A 19,895-nucleotide genomic window follows, 5' to 3' on the forward strand; every position below is an offset into this window, starting at 1 on the left:
CCCTCTTCATCAACTCTCACTCTGTCCCCCCTTTAGCATCTCTCTCTGTCCCCCCCTCTTCAGCATCTCACTCTGTACCCCCCTTCAGCATCTCTCTCTGCCCCCCCCTTCAGCATCTCTCTCTGCCCCCCCCTTCAGCATCTCTCTCTGCCCCCCCCCCCCTTCAACATCTCTCCTGCCCCCCTCAGGGGCGGGATGGGCCGGACGCCCAAAGTCCATTTTGGGGCGACTGGTGGTCCAGTGGGAATGCAGTGCAGGCAGTCTATACACAGACGGCCGCATCACATACTATTCCGTACGGCCGCATCATTCATTAATAGAATATTGTACTACAGAGTACTACATTGTACTACAGAGTACAATATTCTATTAATGAATGATGCGGCCATACGGAATAGTATGTGATGCGACCGTCTGTGCATAGACTGTCTGAATCGCTTCAATGATAGTGCTACAGAGCTCCACCCCTAGACTACGGGAGCCCTGTGGCACCAAAATACCTTCCTCCTCACTGACTGCCGGGTGTGATGTCAACATCACATCCGGACCGCTGTCGGTGAGGAGCTGCGCTGGGAGTAACTGCTGCGAGGAAGGCAGAAGTAGAAAAGAACATAAGAAGGTAAGTAAATTGGAACTGTATATACAGGGCCTGATCAACCACTAGACTGACCAGGCTGCAGCCTGGGGCGCTGAGTCCTGTGGGGCGCAGCGCGGCACACTAGCAAGCTGTTTATTTTTTTGTTTTTTTCTTCAAATACCGGCGATCGGCTTCTTTCTCCTCTGATGGGGCCGCCCCTGGCCACAAGAGGGCGGCCCCGTATGTTCCTATACCCAATCACGCAGCTAACAGCATCTGATGCTGTTAGCTGTTAGCTGCTGCTGTTAGTCAGTGTATTGCTTAGTGTGGTCACGTGAGATCTCACATCTCATGTGACCACACTAATCACAGAGAGTGCGCCCGCAGTGACAGTGCAGCTAACAGCGTCGGATGCTGTTAGCCGCGCGTGAAGATGACAGAAGCGCCGGCTTGTGAGAGGAGGAACAAAAGACAGCAAGGTAAGTGCAGCTTGTTAAATATCAGGGGGGGGGGAGACACATCGGATGTGGAGGGGGGGAGATGACTGGGGGGGATTAATAAACTGCCTAATGTGGCTAACGAGGGGGGGTCTTATAAATTGGATATGGGGGGATTAATGAACTGACTAGTATGGATTGGATAGGGGGGGATTAATGGAGTGAAAATGGTGAGGTAATGAACTGGTTAGAGGGTGGGGCTTATGAAATGGATGGGGTGATTAATGGAATGGCTAGGGGGGATTAATGAAGTGCAAATGGGGCTTATAAATTGGATAGGGGGGGTTTATGATTTGGATGGGGGGATTAATGAAATGGCTAGGGGAGGGGATTAATGAAGTGAAAATGGGGAGGTAATGAACTGGCTAGAGGGGGGGTTAATGAATTGGATAGGGGGGATTAATGAAATGGCAATAGGGAGGTAATGAACTGGCTACAAGGGGAGGTTAATGAATTGGATAGGGGGGTCATACACTGTCTGGTGCGGGTTGATAGGGGGGATGAATTGGCTGGTGGGGGAGGTGATGAAATAGCTTGAGGATCTCTGTATTGTGTGGCGGTGATGTGGATGCTGACTGTGGTTTCAGTGGTCACTAGAATACTAAATACTAGATAGACAGGACTGGTAAATGTTACTATATGAGTGTAAATAAATTTCATATATTTTATTGTCTATGTCTGTACTAGGGGGTTGTTTTGTATCATTCAGGGTTTGTTAAATTTTGGCACTATAATACAATTTTTGCACATTTTAAATACAGGACTCTCAAGTTTTCAGAAGCCAGGCAACGGACAACGCTCCAAGAACAAGCAAAAGAGAACACCAGGTAGTCTATGCTGCAAGATCAGGTAAGAGAGGACGTGCATAATGAAGTGTGTTTTATGTATTAATTAATGTTTTACAATTTTGTTTACATATATATATTTATTTATTTTTATTTACCCACACATTGGTGCGGGGGAGTCAGGGGGCGGTAACCAGTGTAGTAGCCTAGGGCGGCTGTGACCCTTAATCAGGCCCTGTGTATATAGAGGGGGATACAGCAATGAGGGGGATAATGTATAGGGTGACACTGCAATGAGGGGGACAATGTAGAGGGGGACACAGCACTGAGGGGGATAATGTAGAGGGTGACACTGCAATGAGGGGGACAATGTAGAGGGGGATACAGCAATGAAGGGGTAATGTAGATGGGGACACAGCAATGAAGGGGTAATGTAGATGGGGACACAGCAATGAGGGGGGACAATATAGAGGGGGACACAGCAATGAGGGGGTAATGTAGATGGGGACACAGCAATGAAAGGGTAAAGTAGATGGGGACACAGCAATGAGGGGGGACAATGTAGAGGGGGACACAGCAATGACGGAGGACAATGTAGAGGGGGATACAGCAATGAGGGAGGACAATGTAGAGGGGGATACAGCAATGGGGGAACAATGTAGAGGGGACACAGCAATGAGGGGGCAATGTAGAGGGAGACAGAGCAATGAGGTGGCAATGTAGAAACCACAGCAATGAGGGGGACAGTGTAGAGAGATGCACAGTAATGAGGGGGAACAGTGTAAAGATGGGGGCAGTAGTGTGATTTAGGAGGAACAATGTGATGAAGGTGGGAACAGTGTGATGACGAGACAGACATATCCGCTATTTGTTGCTTTTATTGTTGTGATTTATATTGTATATATATATATATTCCATTATAATCAGCTAGGTATGCAAAAAAAAAGGCGCTGGAAGGAGCAGATATAAAAAATAAAATGCAATATAAAGTGAGGTTTATTTTTTGTTGCTTTATTTATTTTCCTTATTTAAATTATATAATTTATAATAAAATATTGCTGGGTTAAGCAACACAAAAATAGCCTCTTCTCTATATTTATAAAAATATATTATACCAAAAACTGCCCTTTAAGGATGAGTCACTACTTTTGGGCCAGTGCTAAGTGCTTGCCTCCCGGGCTAAAGTCTGCCAGCCCTCCCCTGGTCCCCCTCCTTTAGCATCTCTCTCTGTCCCCCTCCTTCAGCATCTCTCTCTGTCCCCCTCTTTCAGCATCTCTCTCTGTCTTCCCCCTTCAGCATCTCACTCTGCCCCCCCCCCTCAGTATCTCTCTCTGTCCCCCTCCTTCAACGTCTCTCTCTGCCCCCCCCCCCCCCCCTTCAGCATCTCTCACTGCGACCATCCCACGCAGAGTAAACAACAAGCAAGTTTTCCCCGCAGTGAGACACAGCTAGACGGCTGCCCCTAACCTTATGCGTAGTAATATGTACAGCTGTCACTCATGCAGGAGGTCAGAAAACTTTGATTTGCCTTATAGAATGAAGGCATGTCACTCTCCTCCATTCACTCCAGGGAACACTGTAAACCAGCTTTTTACATAAGATGAAGCAAATGGAAAGACAGGTTTCCAATACCATCCTAATGTAATTTAAATAACACATGATAGAAACCTAGAGCAGGTAATCCTCAGTGTTTAGGAGCGTCAAATCTTATCATATACATGTTTAGTTTTGAAAAACAGCAAACAAAAACCCTTTGCGTGCTATATCTTGCATGAAATAGCTCTGCGCATGCACAGAAACAGGCTTTGCACCATTGCTCAAAATTGCAGGCAATTCATGTCTGAACATAAATTACACTTACTACTGCCTACAACTTGAAGGGTGAATCAGGTGAGGAAAGTGGCGGCTGAATGTAGACATTGTACAGTAAGGACATGCCAACACAGATGCATACGATTCAAGTTCTGGCTTTATATTAAGTACTGAAAAAGAAGAGGAAATTTCTATCGCACATATTGGGGAATAACCCTCTAATGCTTTTATTCTTATCTCACGAAAGGGGTGCTACCAATAACATATTCAATATAATTCAAAGAAAAAAGAGTCTAGAAGTTATTTTTTGATGCACAGTAATTCCCATCCTATTCATCAATTATTATTGGGACATCAAGTACATTTAAAATATAACTTTTATTTGCATAAGTATAAAAAACTCGTTTCTTTAAAATGCGCGAAATATAGTGTGTGAATTGGTGAATTTAGTGAATTAAAACTCTGGATGCGCTTTGACTTCTATTTATTAAATCGTGACAATAAGGTATATAGGTTTTATATGAACATTTGCAGCTACTGCTGATTATTAGTACTCCTTTTACCTCACTTACTACTCCCTTTAATATATCTGTAGGGAAGCAATGCCCTGGAGATTAACGTTGCCTTATAGTTTATCTTTCCTATGTTACAACGCTAGCTATAGAGGTAGCTATTCTGCATCCCTTGATAATTCAGCTCCCATTATAGGGATTATTGGAGTATATAGAGAGTCTAAGAAGCCACTAACTGAGACTCTATTATTAAAGATAGCTTATAAATTGAGAGTACTGCGTCCTTATATATTGGCAGAATATATGGCTCTTATTGGTATGAGTTCTTTCCCCATAGCCTCCTATATAAGATATATGGCTCTCATTGGCTTCTAATACTGCTTCTATTTAAAGAGCTAGATTTCTGGCTACATAGACATTTCAAAGCTAAGGTTTCCCTTATGCATCTGCTTTGTCTTGCTAGTCTGTATACTCTTAAGCAATAACAGTAGGACTATATCGTTCTATCGCTACAAGAAGTTGGTCATATAATATAGTTAAAAGAAGTATAAGCAGGCATCCAGAGAAACGCCAATGCGCGTTTCGCTTTGCTTTATCAAGGACTAACCGATCGTCTCATTTGACAGGAGTTATATACTCTAAAACACACCTACTATCTGACGTGACAAATTTGTGGGAGTGTGGATATACATGAGTGCAGGGCCGGACTGGGACTAAAAATCAGCCCTGGCATTCAAAGCACACAGGCCCACGTGTTGTGGGCTCCATGCACTATATTGTTGCACACTGATGCTGGCGCAGTGTGCGTTGCTGGTGCAGTACAACATGATGTAGTATGAGTGTGTGTGTGGGGGAGTATTTATTTCTCCTAATGACCCTCAACATTATATTGTTAGCACCCATATTACATCAATAAATACCATGATAATACATTATTTGTACCAAAATTACAGCAGTAAAAAGCCCCCCACACACACTCATACTACATCAATACCCACCCACATTACAGCAACCAGCATTACCCCCCCTTCCCTACATTACAGCAAACAGCATCACTCCCACATTACAGCAACCGTCGTCACCCCCCACATTACAGCAACCAGCATTACCCCCATTCCAGCAACCCGCATCACCCCCACATTACAGCAATCAGCATCATCCCCCACATTACAGTATCCAGCATCACCACCATTCCAGCAACCAGCATCACCCCCACATTACAGCAACCGGCATCACCCCCCCCCCCACATTATAGCAACCAGCATCACCCCCACATTACAGCAACCGGAATCACCTCCCCCCCCCACATTACAGCAACCAGCATCACCCCCACATTACAGCAACCGGCATCACCTCCCACATTACAGCAACCAGCATCATCCTCACATTACAGCAATACCCTATCATACTTATTAGCAATACTAAGCCCCAAACACACTACAACATTGCCACCACCACGCCACCCCATACTACAGCAATACCACCAATTATACAGGCGCCACTGTAGGAAACCAATGTTTTGTTTTTTTTCAAATCTCCCACAAAATAGCAACAACAGAATACTTACACACATATAGGTAACAGGTAACCTTTTCCCTCAATTAAATAGTAATGGCAGAATTTTCATGAATCATTCCACATGAAGTAAAACTCTAAGAAATATATCAGAAAAAACATAACTATTGAATGATCATTTGAACCCACGCGGCCGCATTAAAAGTATTTCCATCTACAGAAAAATGTGAGAGAAAAATATTTTTTTATACTACAGTAACTGGTTATGCATCCTTTCTATTCATTTTAAATAACACAGTATATTAATTAAGGGGGATAGAGGCGGTGGGTGAGAGATAATTGGATGTGATCCATCAGTTTGATTAGATAGGAAACATTTAGATTATTTACCTGGAGACATCTACCCCCTTGACTCACAGGCAGGGCTGACAAGAGGAATTTTGGGACCCAGTACAGCAACTTCTTTGGGCCCCCGTCATATTCAACAATGAGAGACTTGCCTTTGGCAGAAGTTCATATTATGCCACACCGTAGTGCCCCCAGGTTATATTATGCCACATAATATTACCCTCAATTCATATTTGGCCATGCAGTAGTGCCCACAAATCATATACCATACAGTATTATGCCACAATAGTGCCTCCAAATAACATTATGCCATACAGTAGTGCCCCCAAATAACATTATGCCATACAGTAGTGCCCAGACTACAAATAAAAATTGGTACAGCATATCAGAAACTAGAGTGTGAGTCCCAGGAGCAGCTTAATACCCCATTTACAATGCAAACAAAAATAGATACATTGACACAATCACAGATAAATTTTATGACAAGCAGTGTTTTTTTCCTCTTAATTAAAAGTCTCTATACAGATAAATATGCAAGAAAATTACAGCGCAATAATGAGCAATGCATAGTGTTTTAAACATCATTGGTAGTGCCCCCAGTTCAACAAAGGATGGTTAAAGACACATTGAACATGAGAAAATATATGAACTTACCTGATTATGGCATCCTTTGTCTTCTGTGTTCTGTATTCCTGCTGGGCGCGCTGGGCAATGAGGGATCTGCAGCTGTCAGCTCACACAGCCAGTCGGGAGCAGGGACCGAGGGCAGTGGTCAAAGTGGAAATTTAGAAGTGGGGGTATGAAAAATATAAGTGAATGGAGTATGAAGGCTTGATTTTTTTATTTTCTTTTAACACTTGTCCCCTCTGTGCATTCCCATTCTTCATTACTACTTGTGTTTTATGATGGCTGCTTGCCTGACATTCCCATTCTTAAGATGTCTCTCCCTTTACACTTTCTTTTACCTATGCCCCTACACCATCTTCTCCTTTGTCCCTCTCCCTTTACTCCCTGCACCCCCTTTTCCCCTGGCCATCACCCCTCTTCCTGCACCCCCTTCCCCCCTGGCTCTCCCACCCCTATTCCAGCACCCCCTACCCCCTGGCTCTCTCACCCCTCTTACAGCACCCCCTTCCCCCCTGCTCTCACCCTCTTCCAGCACCCCCTTCCTCCCTGGTTCTCACCCTCTTCCTTCCCCCCTGGCTCTCACCCTCTTCCAGCACCCCCTTCCTTCATGGTTCTTACCCTCTTCCTTCCCCCTGGCTCTCCCACCCCTATTCCAGCACCCCCTACCCCCTGGCTCTCTCACCCCTCTTACAGCACCCCCTTCCCCCCTGCTCTCACCCTCTTCCAGCACCCCCTTCCTCCCTGGTTCTCACCCTCTTCCTTCCCCCCTGGCTCTCACCCTCTTCCAGCACCCCCTTCCTTCATGGTTCTTACCCTCTTCCTTCCCCCTGGCTCTCACCCTCTTCCAGCATCTCCTTCCTCCATGGTTCTCCCCCTCTTCCTTCCTTCCTGGCTCTCACCCTCTTCCAGCACCCACATCCTCCATGGTTCTCACCCTCTTCCTTCCCCCCTGGTTTTCACCCTCTTCCAGCACCCCCTTCCTCCATGGTTCTCACCCTCTTCCTTCCCCCCTGGCTCTCACCCTCTTCCAGCACCCCCTTCCTCCCTGGTTCTCACCCTCTTACTTCCCCCTGGCTCTCACCCTCTTCCAGCACCCCCTTCCTCCATGGTTCTCACCCTTTTCCTTCCCCCCTGGCTCTCACCCTCTTCCAACACCCCCTTTCTCCATGGTTGTCACCCTCTTCCTTCCCCCCTGGCTCTCATCCTCTTCCAGCACCCCCTTTCTTCATGGTTCTCACCCTCTTCCTTCCCCCCTGGCTCTCAACCTCTTCCAGCACCCCCTTCCTCCATGGTTCTCACCCTCTTCCTTCCCCCCTGGCTCTCACCCTCTTCCAGCACCCCCTTCCTCCCTGGTTCTCACCCTCCTCCTTCCCTCTGGCTCTCACCCTCTTCCAGCACCCCTTTCCTCCATGGTTCTTACCCTCTTCCTTCCCCCCTGGCTTTCACCCTCTTCCAGCACCCCCTTCCTCCATGGTTCTCACCCTCTTCCAGCACCCCCTTTCTCTATGGTCCTCACCCTCTTCCTTCCCCCCTGGCTCTCACCCTCTTCCAGCAGCCCCTTCTTCCATGGTTCTCACCCTCTTCCAGCACCCGCTCCCCCCCTGCCCCCCCCCCCCGTGCGAGAATCGCGGCACCCCCACGACCCCTGTGCGAAAATCCTCATACCCCAATGAAAATCACGACACCCCCGCAACTACCGTACAAAAATCCGCGCACCCCCCTCCCGCGAAAATCGCGGCACCCCCCCCCTCCCGCGAAAGTCACGGCACCCCCCTCCCCGCGACCCCCTCCCTAGTCAGAAAAAAAAATAAAAACTGTGTCCACATTGCAGGGCACAGTGCACAAGATAAGGGGGAGGGAGCAGAGGAGCCTTCATCCGTCGCGCAGCAGAGATGCAGGAATCCAAGAAGTGTCGGCCGGCCCATCTAGCCATCGGCCCTTCTGGCATTTGCCGGAAGTACCAGATGGCCAGTCCGGCCCTGCATGAGTGCCATCTTTCTCTACCAATAATGTTTCATCATTGTACAGCTCCACCCTTTCAGGCAAATTCTTTTAGGCAGTTCACATAGCCGCCTCTCCTAGGCGGTTTTGGTCATTTTGTATTATCAGGATGTGTAACCCTCAATAATCGTGGTTACCTAACCTCGTAACAATTAATAACTACATATTGGATTGTAACGATATTCACATAACAAGAAGAAAAAAAATTTAAGTACGTCTTTTTTAGTAGTATCATTTGCACCAGCTGCAAGATAGTGATGACTGTTTCGGTATCGTCTTTGTATTAAAAACTACACATATCCTCTTTCTACACTGCCCTCCACTTTCCTCCTACATGCTCTTTCATACGGGAACTACCCTCAATTATTATACACTGTCATTTACCCCTCTTCCCTGATACCACTTTTGGACATCTTTCTCTAGTAATTAATCACCTTAATATGCTATAAATATGCATCACATGATTTGAAATTTTATGGAGAATGTAATGTTTACATGCTATATCACATTAGATATATACAATAATGCAAACATTACTTATTGCATAACTTACAAATATACTAGACACTTTTCATGTCCAATGTTCCTACCGTTGTTCTTTTCTTTTTCTTTTTAAATATATTTTAAACAAAATATATTTAAAATATAAAAACTATACATATACATGCCACTAGATAGCACAGAACTTGTGTATGCAAGTAAGATAAACTATAAAAACTGATTGTATGTACAGTACGTATTAAGAACATCCTGATTTATGTATCCAATGTAAAAAAAAGCAAATAAACATTTTTTATTAATGATAATAGTAACCTATTATGAGTTCTGATGGGAATTTGCATGTGCATATCCTGCAGTCACCTCTGTTTGTTATAATACGACATGTAACGTTTAGGCAGAGCGTACTTATACTAAGATTCAAATGGAAACGTATTTTGAGATATACTTGAATTTGAATAGAGGGGGAAGGAAGCTCAAGTTTCTAGCTTATCTTAAAAACACATCTTGCGGGCAGATTGCATTAGAAGATGAATCAAGCCCCATATGTGTAAGATTTTAATATTAATATACCAATGTAATGCCCTCAGATTAGTGTGAGTTAATATCATACTACATTTATATCTTTTTTTGACACCTTTCATTTTTTAAATGCATTGCAATTAATAATATAATAATATAATAGTATTAGTAATTATTTATCTCAATAGTTAGAAAAATCCACTTTGGTCTCAATGAGAATCTGTCCCCACTTTTTAAATTACCTCCTACTGAGACACAAGCTGTCGGAGTGTACACTTGCATCTGAAAAGCAGACGGAACTGCAGGGAACTGTTACTTACTGTGCATGCCCCATCAGTGGAAATGTGCTTGATGCGCCTGAAATGGACTTTGCGTCCGACTCTAAATGAGGTTATATATTACACTTGCTCAGTCTAGGCAGCTGTCAACTACTGCTGAGCAAAATGTGTCTCTTAAAATGAGACACACCCTGCAGATAAATTACATCTTCCAGTTAGTCTTTAATTAACAATTTCCTTTATTGATCCTTTTGTTCAGACACAGGGCTTAAAAAGCTGTATTCAAAGTAAAATCAAAAGGGTGCGTTGTCCCATTACCATGTGCATGTAAAGCTTTAATTGTCAAGATTCAGTCTAAATGAATTACAACTAACATGATTGTGTCAGATGTACTGCAGCAAAAAAATTTTAACGTGCATTGGCTCCAGACAGACTTGCATATTTATTTAATGAAGGAAGGAAGACATCTAGGGATAAATATATCAAGCTGAGAGTTTTCCAGTGGGTTTGAAAAACCAATCAGATTCTAGCTATCAATTATTTAGTACTCTACAAAATGAGAGCTAGAATCTGATTGGTTGCTATAGGCAACATCTCCACTATTCAAACCCGCCGGAAAACCCGCCGGAAAACTCTCAGCTTGATACATTTACCCCCTTGACTGTCATTTCTGTGTTCAAGGGATATTGGAGATTAAAAAAAAAAGCAGAAAAAACCCAGAGCAATCTCTCCAAATCTGGAAGATAGTAACATAGCATAATTTGTGTAAATATTCAATTATATTATACCTTATGGGGCATATTCAATTAGCTTTGCGGTCCGCGATTATGCACGTGTAAAGTGATAATACGGTACCGCAACATCGTGGATTTCCCTTGGCAACCCTATAGGGTGCGCACGGAAATACGCAATGTTGCAGTAATGGGACATGTGTAGCAGCGTATAATTGCGCGCCACAAAGCTAATTGAATATGTCCCTATATGTATTCTAAAACTTTTTTTTTTTGCTCAGGGAAGACAGTGCTGGTTATCTTGCTGGGCTTGGCACAGTGGGGCTGGAGATATACGAACAGGTGCCTAGTTTGGATGCAGTAATATTTCCTGCAGGTGGACATTGTGGTTTGTTGGCTGGGTCGGCGGCTGCACTAAAACACCTGAATCCAAAAATAGCAGTGATTGTAAGTACATAGCTTGCATCTTTATAGCCAAGTGTTATTTTAGAATACGCAAATATTTATGCACATTGCTAAATGGTGGAAACTTTCTCCAAAGAAATAATGCACACAGCCATAGCCCTATGCTATTTATTAGGCTTGGGAATATGAACTCGGTCATTCAACAAACTCGCATGGATTTGCATTCTTTAGCAAATTACAATGACCTCCTACAACATGTTTATTTATGTGCAGTATAATGAAAAAAAATATGTATAGACCATGGATACAAGTTATATGAAAAAAGACTTATTTACAAATATGTAAATTTTTCTGTCTAATTCAATGAAAACTATTTTCCACTATTTGATTTTTACATAGAGTAGCATTTTCAGACAAGAACTGCACATTACAATATTCAATAAACAACTTTCGTTGAAAAATTGATTTCAAATAGGAATAAAACTTTTTGTACCTATTATTACCAATTGCCAATGTAAGTTTCCTTTAGTTAATTATTACGAATTTTCATGAACAAATGTTTGTAAAAGTGACATGACAGTGGAAAGTTGAGGCAGCCAATCACTAAAGTGAGAGTTACTAAATACTTCATTATCTTGTACTATTCACGGCTAAAGAGGTTTTACTGTTGAATTTGATTGTAGCATATTCACAATACATCTGCACAATCACAGACACCTAAATCTAAAATACAAGTTACATTAACGCTTATGAAAAAATTATCTGGAATTAGTACATATATATCCATAGTCTATACACATAACATATGGTGAAACATTGCTGGTACATACACCATTTTCTCCAGCAATGCAGAAAGAACAGAATTTAAAGTCAGTTTTGCAATAGCATTTTAAGAGAATGCACCCTAACCTAATAGTTATACACCTTACATTACCATGTCCCACCTCCATTTTTTTTTACTAGGGAAATTGGATGCAGTAATGTTAAAATAATGAAACTGTAACACCAGAAGAACAGTTAGCCTCATTCATTGTATTAACTCAACTAAAACCCTGGCCGTAGTACTCTCCCTGGATGCAGAGAAGGCCTTTGACCGAATTAGCGGGCCCTTTATGCTGGAAACTCTTCAGAAATTTGGGTTTGATGGCACCTTTCTGCAAGGTATTCATCATCATCATCACCATTTATTTATATAGCGCCACTAATTCCGCAGCGCTGTACAGAGAACTGGCTCACATCAGTCCCTGCCCGATTGGAGCTTACAGTCTACATTCCCTAACACACACACAGACAGACTAGGGTCAATTTTGTTAGCAGCCAATTAACCTACCAGTATGTTTTTGGAGCCTTATATTCTAATCCACCTTCCAGGATTTAGGTAAATTGGGTGCTTTCCTCCCCGATCCTGATCGCTAACGGCACCCATCAGGGGTGCCCTCTCTCCCCCTAATTTTTGCCCTTGTGATTGAGCCCCTGGCAGCCAAAATTCGCTCCTCCCCTGATATCAAAGGTGTTAATGTTTGTTTCGCAGCCTATTCGCAGATGACATCCTCCTCACATTAACCTCCCCACCATACCTCACTGCCAAATCTGTTTGCCACACTCTCTGCTTATGGTTCCATCTCATATAAGATAAAGCTTTCCAAAACGGAATCCCTAGCTCTCCACATACCTCCGTCAACCCTGGGTCTCCTTAAAAGCAACTTCAGCTCCTCCTGGCGTCAGTCTAAGCTCAAATACCTAGGTGTCTTTATTACCTCCCATTATGATTCTCTGTATGCATCACTGGTTCTCTCAGTTCATGTGGCAGCATAAACCCCTGCGTACTAGTTTTTCCACTTCATGTAGGGCAACGGTTAACAGGCTTATACTCAACTGCTACTCAACTGAGTCAAGCGGTGGTGTGGTTTACAAAAAGACAAGGCCCTAGGTGGATTGATTTGGAGTCTTTCTGCTGCCGGATGCCGTCCCTGGGTTTGGTATTGGGAATCACAATGGGCGATAGACCTTTCTCGCTACAATCTCATCCAGTTGCTTTATTCACCTGTCAGATATGGGACTACAGCAAGTTTAATTTTGAAATCACCTCAACCCACTCCTCTATAACGCCTCTTTTGGACAACCCAGCATGTCCACCAGTGCAATGTCATTCTCGATTTAAGACATGGCAGGAAAAGATTATCAGAATGGTGAGGAATGTTCTAACAGCATTACCACTGCTACAAGAGAAATTTGATTTCCCTACTGTTAGCCCATTTGCTTACCTTCAAGTGAGACACTATGTCGACTCTCTTTCTAGGTCTGATATAGCGAGACCCCTTACTCCCCTGGAATCCTTATTTATCCAATCACCAATGCAAAGGGAAATGATTTTGACTTTATATAACCTTCTCATCTCATCCATACAACCTCGTACCCCTATCCACGAACTTCGATAGGAGGCTGACCTGGGTAGACCGCCAGATTAGGACACATGGAATACAATTAAAGAGAGGGCCTCCAAGACTTCCATCTCATCTCTTGTTAAGGAAAATGCCTACAAAATTTATTACTGCTGGTATCTGGTTCCTACCCGGCTGAAGAAAATCTACGGGTCCTCTTCCGACTTATGTTGGAGGGGCTGTGGGAAACGAGGGTCCTTCATCCACATCTGGTGGACTTGCCCAGGAATAGCCTTTTTCTGGGATGATGTAGCGGCTTTGCTTAGCGCCGTTACTACTGTCCAAGTTACAAAGTGCCCATGTTCCTTTCTTCTTAGCTCCCCTATAGAGGTCTTAGACAAAAACTCAGAGAAATGGTCTGTTCAGATCCTCCATGTGGCCAGATGCCTGGTTGCAAAACACTGGAAAAGTCCAAACCCTCCCCCCAGGCAACAAGTTCTCAATAAAATCTGGCATTTAGCATCCATGGAGAAAATCTCAGTGCACCTTAATAAGAAAACCCATAAATTCTCCCAAATTTAGGGGGATTGGTTCATCTACAATGGTCCCTTCAGTTCCAATCCACCACCTGATCAAACCCTGAATATCTCAGTCCTTTTCCTGTGAGCAGCTCAGTCTAGGAAGCTGGCTGCATAATGCTCTATTCGGTTTGACCTCTGACTGCTGGAGAGCCCAGACCTGGTCTTAAACCCCACCCCCTTCACCCACCTACCCTCACCTCTCCCCTTTCCCACGTCCTCACTATTGCATACAATGCCACACTCCCCAGTATTCCTTTAAGGTTCCTCATTGATATATTGTTGCAAAATTCTTCTACCTGTCTATGTTTTGTAACTGCCCTAAGAGGACTTGTTCTTTTTACTCGATTATCCAACTCACAATGTAACTTGGTGTTGCCCTCTTGGGCTACAGTTGTTTACCAGTCTACTGTGTGACAAAATTTACAAATAAACGATTTAAAAAAATTAAATAATGAAGCTATATTACAGTCTTATCACAAAACACTGCAATGTTTCTGTTTTGTTACAAATTATGTTTTGATATATATAAGGCAAGGAAATATTATTGCAAGGAATCACACTACAGTATTAGACAGTGGAGGGATGGTCCATGTGGAAAAGTTGTCTGTATCTTAACTCAGCTGTGCTTATCCCTCAAGGATGAAAGTAAACGATTGACTTCAATAGGAAATTATGCCTTATCCAGTTCCCCTGACATCTTCCTCTTTGCACAACTCTTTATATTTTTCAGGGTGTGGAGTGTGAGAAGTTCCCTATTGTACAACAGGCATTGAAAACTGGACATTGCTTGACAGAACATGACAGCCTCATTCACCCCTTGTATGGAGGTAATATTAGTGTCAAATTACAGCTTTACACACTGTAAATTTAGTTATATCTCCATATTCTAGTAGGATTAGTCGAACACATTCATATATATTTCTAATGGACTTCCAGGTCACACAGTAATTCAACTTAACTAGCCACACAGTACATGTGTTTTGTGAATTACAGCAATATTAAGTTGGGCTTCAAGGCCCACAATAACCTGGGGGGAAGAAGGAGGAATTATCAAGCCTAATAGTAAAATAGATCAGGGGCGTGGCCTGGACGAGCATGGAGTAGCAAGCACAGTTACGAGCTCTCCATCCCAGATATCCTGTTGATCTCTGTTATAGTGGAATAAAGAAACTTTTGGACCCAAAACTGTGCATCCGAATAGTTGCTGTACATAGTGTACCTCTTTTGATAGTGCTCTTGCCATTTTACCCGAGACTGGGAGAGAAAGAGTTGAGCATCTGGGTATAGGAATACTACAGCAGTCTGTGGCAGTTTCTGGCAGTTGATGACTGCTGGGACATAGCGCCTCTGTAATACCACATACTGGCCTAGGTGAACACAGCCTGTGATATCCATCTGATACAGGTACATTTATATCCTTATATTTATATTTATATCCTTGTACAAGTGAGGAGTAACTGAATTGGGCTCTGGACTTATTTGATTATCATTATCAGTGTTGTTGGAGGAGATATACCTTTCTCTGTGAAGATAACTGGCTGCAATGCACTGCTAGCAATACAATCTGAGCTGTACGCCTATACGTAATTAAAGCTATACAGGTTACAGGGTTGCACATAAGCTTATAGGATAAATATCATCCCATCTTTCCTGTGAAATTATGGGCAAACATAACCAGTCCCCCGCAGCGGGAAAATTGGACCGCTTTGCTCGCTCCTCCACTACAGCCTCTGGTTCAGGAGATGCATCACATCCCGTTACCCCCCCCTTTGTCGGCTCCACTGGCGGACCCTGAAGTTACATTACAGCAGGTCCTACAGGCTATTGGGGCATCTGAAAAGTGTGTAACTGATAAAATAGGAGAGGTGCAGGGGAACCTCTCTCTTCTCCGGCAAGACGTGCAAAAAATCAGGGAGAGAGTGGGTGAAGTGGAGACACGTGTGTCTATATTGGAGGACACTTCTGCACCAGTTGCGGGCCGGTTGGAGAGTCTGGAGTCGCAAGCCTCTCTGTTTAAACAAAAGCTTACGGATATGGAGGGGCGTTTGCGTCGCAGCAACATTCGGTTGGTTGGATTGCCCGAGAAGGCAGAAGGTGTCTCCCCAGAATCCTTCTTGGAAAAGTGGTTAATCCAACTGTTTGGTACAGATTCATTTACAGCCCAATTCGCAGTGGAGCGGGCCCACCGTATTCCAACTCAAGCACCCCCTCCTGGAGCCCCCCCACGCACCTTCATAGCCAAATTGTTGCATTATCGTGACCGAGATACCATTCTACGCTTGGCTAGGCAGAAAGGTTCAGTGGAATACAATGGTCAGCGAGTAGCAATGTATCCTGATTTCGCTCTGGATGTACAAAAGAACAGGGCTCAATTCATTCCGGTGAAGAGAAGATTGAGAGATTTACAGATCCCATATGCCATGATTTTCCTTGCTCGGTTAAGAGTGGTTTTGGAGGGCCGTACATCCTTTTTTGATACTCCCCGAGAGGCTGCAATTTGGTTGGACCGCCTAGCTGCTGCTGGACGCTGATGCTGGATGAGTACTTTTTTATGTCTCTCCTGATAGTCCTTTGGACATTGCTGATTTGTCATTGATATTATGCATGGTATTTGCTATACATAATGTAATTTCTCTTCTGTAGTACAAAAAAAAAAAAAAAATGTATTTCGCTCAGGTGGGGTCTGTGATTTTCAAACTAATATTGAAAGGTCCACTGTAAAAAAATAAATAAATATGTAATGGGCTGGAGAGCCCATGGCTTTAAGGCCGTTCTTTTCCTCTCTTGACTCAATTCGCCCCTTTTCCTTCCTTCCTTTTCCTTCCTCTATCTTCTGGTATTTTGCGGGTTGGCGGGTAACCTTTTTTGGTAGTGTGCTGGCCTGCTGAATATCTTAAGGTAATTTAAGTTAGGGTTTAAGGTATACTTAAGTTGGGTGGAGTATACAGGGTGGGGGTATGGGTTTAGTATTAAAGTTATTTAAGTTGTGGGTAGTTTTAATGTTATCGCAAATATATAGACAAGGATTATATGTGCTTATAAGTATGTCAATGTATGCTCTGCAGGCGTGTGGGATGCGGGGTAGTGAGATAAGAGGGACTACTATTATATGTATTCTGGTACATCTGATAATGAGCTGAAAATTCTCTCCTGGAATGTGCGGGGCCTAAATAATGCTGTGAAAGGTTCCCTTGTACTAAGACAAATTAGAAAAAATGATCCTGATATTGTTTGTCTATTGGAGACTCACTTACACGGTGATAGAATACTCACCCTTAAAAAAGCATGGGTAGGTAGGGCATACCACTCTACGTACACGACTAATTCTCGAGGGGTCTCTATATTGGTACATAAACGTCTCTGCTTCTCCTTGGAAAAAATTCAAGTGGATGCAGGGGGAAGGTTTGTACTGATGAAGGCTGTCATTAATTGGGTTCCGGTGATTCTGTTAGCTGTATATATACCCCCACCATATAATGGTGAGGTGTTAAGGAAATGTGGAGAATTCATGGCATTGTTCCCAGATGTTCCAGCCATTTGTATAGGGGATTTTAATAATGTGATAAATGGAGAGGTGGACAGATGGCGAGAGAAAAATGCTGTAGTTGGCAACTCTAAGTCGGCTTTTTCTGCTCTGGTTGAGGAAAACGGGGTTAGTAGATGTATGGCGTTTGAGGCACTCAGAAGATGTCCAATTCTCCTGCTTTTCTACATCACATAATGCATTTTCAAGAATTGATCTGGCTCTGCTGTCACACTCTCTGGTACCGCTGGTGAGGAGCGTGGAATATAGGCCTAGGGGAATTTCTGACCACTCGCCCCTCTGCCTATCTATTGATTTTGCAATTGATAGAGGCCAGTCCTTTTGGAAATTAAATCCCTTCTGGCTCTCCTTGATGGGTACAGGAGCGACCTTGGTGACACAGTGGGAAGGCTTCTTTGTAGATAATCTGGTAACAGCAAGGCCACCTATAGTTTGGGACGCTTTTAAGGCTTTCCTAAGGGGGACATTAATTGCTGGCATTGCTGAAATTAAAAAGTCGTCCAGACAAAAAGAACAGATATTAGAGAAAAAGTGTAAATCCTTAGAAGCACAATACATTGCGGACAAAACTGAGGTTGCAAGGGGAACATGGCAGTTGGCCCAGAGAGAGTGGGTAGAGTATGTATTTGAGAAACCCAAACGTAAATTTCTGTTTTCTAAGCATGTACGATATGCAGAGGACGATAGAAATGGTAGCTTCCTGGCTTATCTGACAAGGGCGGAGAGGGCAGATGCAGCAGTACCGGTTATCTGTGATGACAGTGGGGTTAAGAAGTATCTGATGCCTGATATTGTTGAGGTATTTCATAAATATTACACGAATACATATAAGTCACAGGTCAGATATGACATGGATACGTTACAGCAGTATTTGAATGGTATCTCCCTTCCTGTCCTCTCCGATGATAGTAGGGAGTTTTTGGACTCACCCTTTACTCTTGAAGAGATTGATATAGCTATTATGTCATTCCCTAATGGTAAAGCCCCTGGAGTAGATGGAATCCCAATTGAATTATATAAAAAACACCGGCCCTTTTTTGTGTCTAGGTTGTTGGTTACATTCAGCGAGCTGGGTGAGATTGGCGCTCTTTCCCCTTTAATGGCAGAGGCAATAGTGGTGGTGCTGCCTAAGTCAGGGAAAGATTTGTTGTACCCTGAGTCCTACCGCCCGATTTCACTTTTGTCAAATGATGTTAAGATTCTAGCAAAATTACTGGCTTTGAGGTTAAGTAGAGTGGTGCTGGAATTAATTCATCCGGATCAGATGGGATTTATGCCGGGCAAATCCACGTCTATCAATCTTAGAAGGCTGTATACTCTCCTGCAGGTGCGGTCACCCTCTTCTGAGAGCGAAGTTGTGGTGTCCTTGGACGCAGCCAAGGCGTTTGACTCGGTGGAGTGGCCATACCTGTGGGAGGTATTGTCCCGATTTGGAGTGGGCCCGGAATTTATAAAATGAGTTAAACTTTTGTATTCACATCCAGTGGCGCGGGTCTGTGTCAATGGACATCTTTCTCAACAATTTCAATTAGAGCGGGGTACTAGACAGGGATGCCCATTGTCTCCGGCCCTGTTTGCATTAGCAATAGAGCCGCTGGCCTGTAAGATCCGGCATGATAGAGAAATTGTGGGACTTAGATCAGAGCACAGAGAGGATAAGGTGGCATTATATGCAGATGATATGCTGTTGTTCCTTTCAGATCACGACACTTCCCTAAAACATTTGCTGCGGGTGGTTGATGGATTTGGGTTTTTTTCCGGCCTAAAAATTAATTGGGATAAATCTAGCGTGTTCCCTCTGGGATGGGAGTGTCCCGTGACAATGTCAGTTAAAATGGGCATCGAAATTCAAATACTTGGGAATATGGATCTCTAATACCCCCGCTGAATATGTAGAACTTAATTTGCGGCCCCAGATCAAATACATTAAAGAAAAAACTCATGTATGGAAGAAGCTCCCACTTTCTGTCTCCGGTAGGATAAATTTAATTAAGATGATGGTGCAGCCAAAGTTTTTATATATACTCCAGCAGTCACCTGTATATATTCCACCCTCCATTTTCCGATGCATTGATAGCTATTTGATTTCATTGGTTTGGGGAGGGGGAAGGGCTAAGGTCAAGCTCAGCTCGCTGTATAGATCCAGATCTTCTGGTGGATTTGCACTCCCTAACTTGAAATTATATTATTTTGCCTCTCAATTGGTCCACCTTAAGGCATGGGTTTCGGACCCCGATTACCATGAGCTACATTGGGTGTGGTACACCAATTTAATTCTAAT

The 19,895-nt window shown here is 43.5% G+C and overlaps 1 protein-coding gene across 6 annotated transcripts in view; it reads left to right on the forward strand.

Moving 5' to 3' along the window:
• The window catches only part of LOC142161469 (L-threonine ammonia-lyase-like), a 103,960-nt gene that overhangs the window by 50,825 nt on the left and 33,240 nt on the right, over positions 1–19,895 (forward strand). For all 6 annotated transcript variants that reach the window (XM_075217128.1, XM_075217130.1, XM_075217129.1 and 3 more), the window contains 2 exons: positions 10,985–11,150; positions 14,801–14,897. In XM_075217128.1, the coding sequence (XP_075073229.1) occupies positions 10,985–11,150; positions 14,801–14,897 (263 nt within the window). The remainder of the gene's footprint in view (positions 1–10,984; positions 11,151–14,800; positions 14,898–19,895) is intronic.

The sequence above is a fragment of the Mixophyes fleayi genome, chromosome 6 (assembly GCF_038048845.1).
Source record: "Mixophyes fleayi isolate aMixFle1 chromosome 6, aMixFle1.hap1, whole genome shotgun sequence".
NCBI lineage: Eukaryota > Metazoa > Chordata > Amphibia > Anura > Limnodynastidae > Mixophyes > Mixophyes fleayi.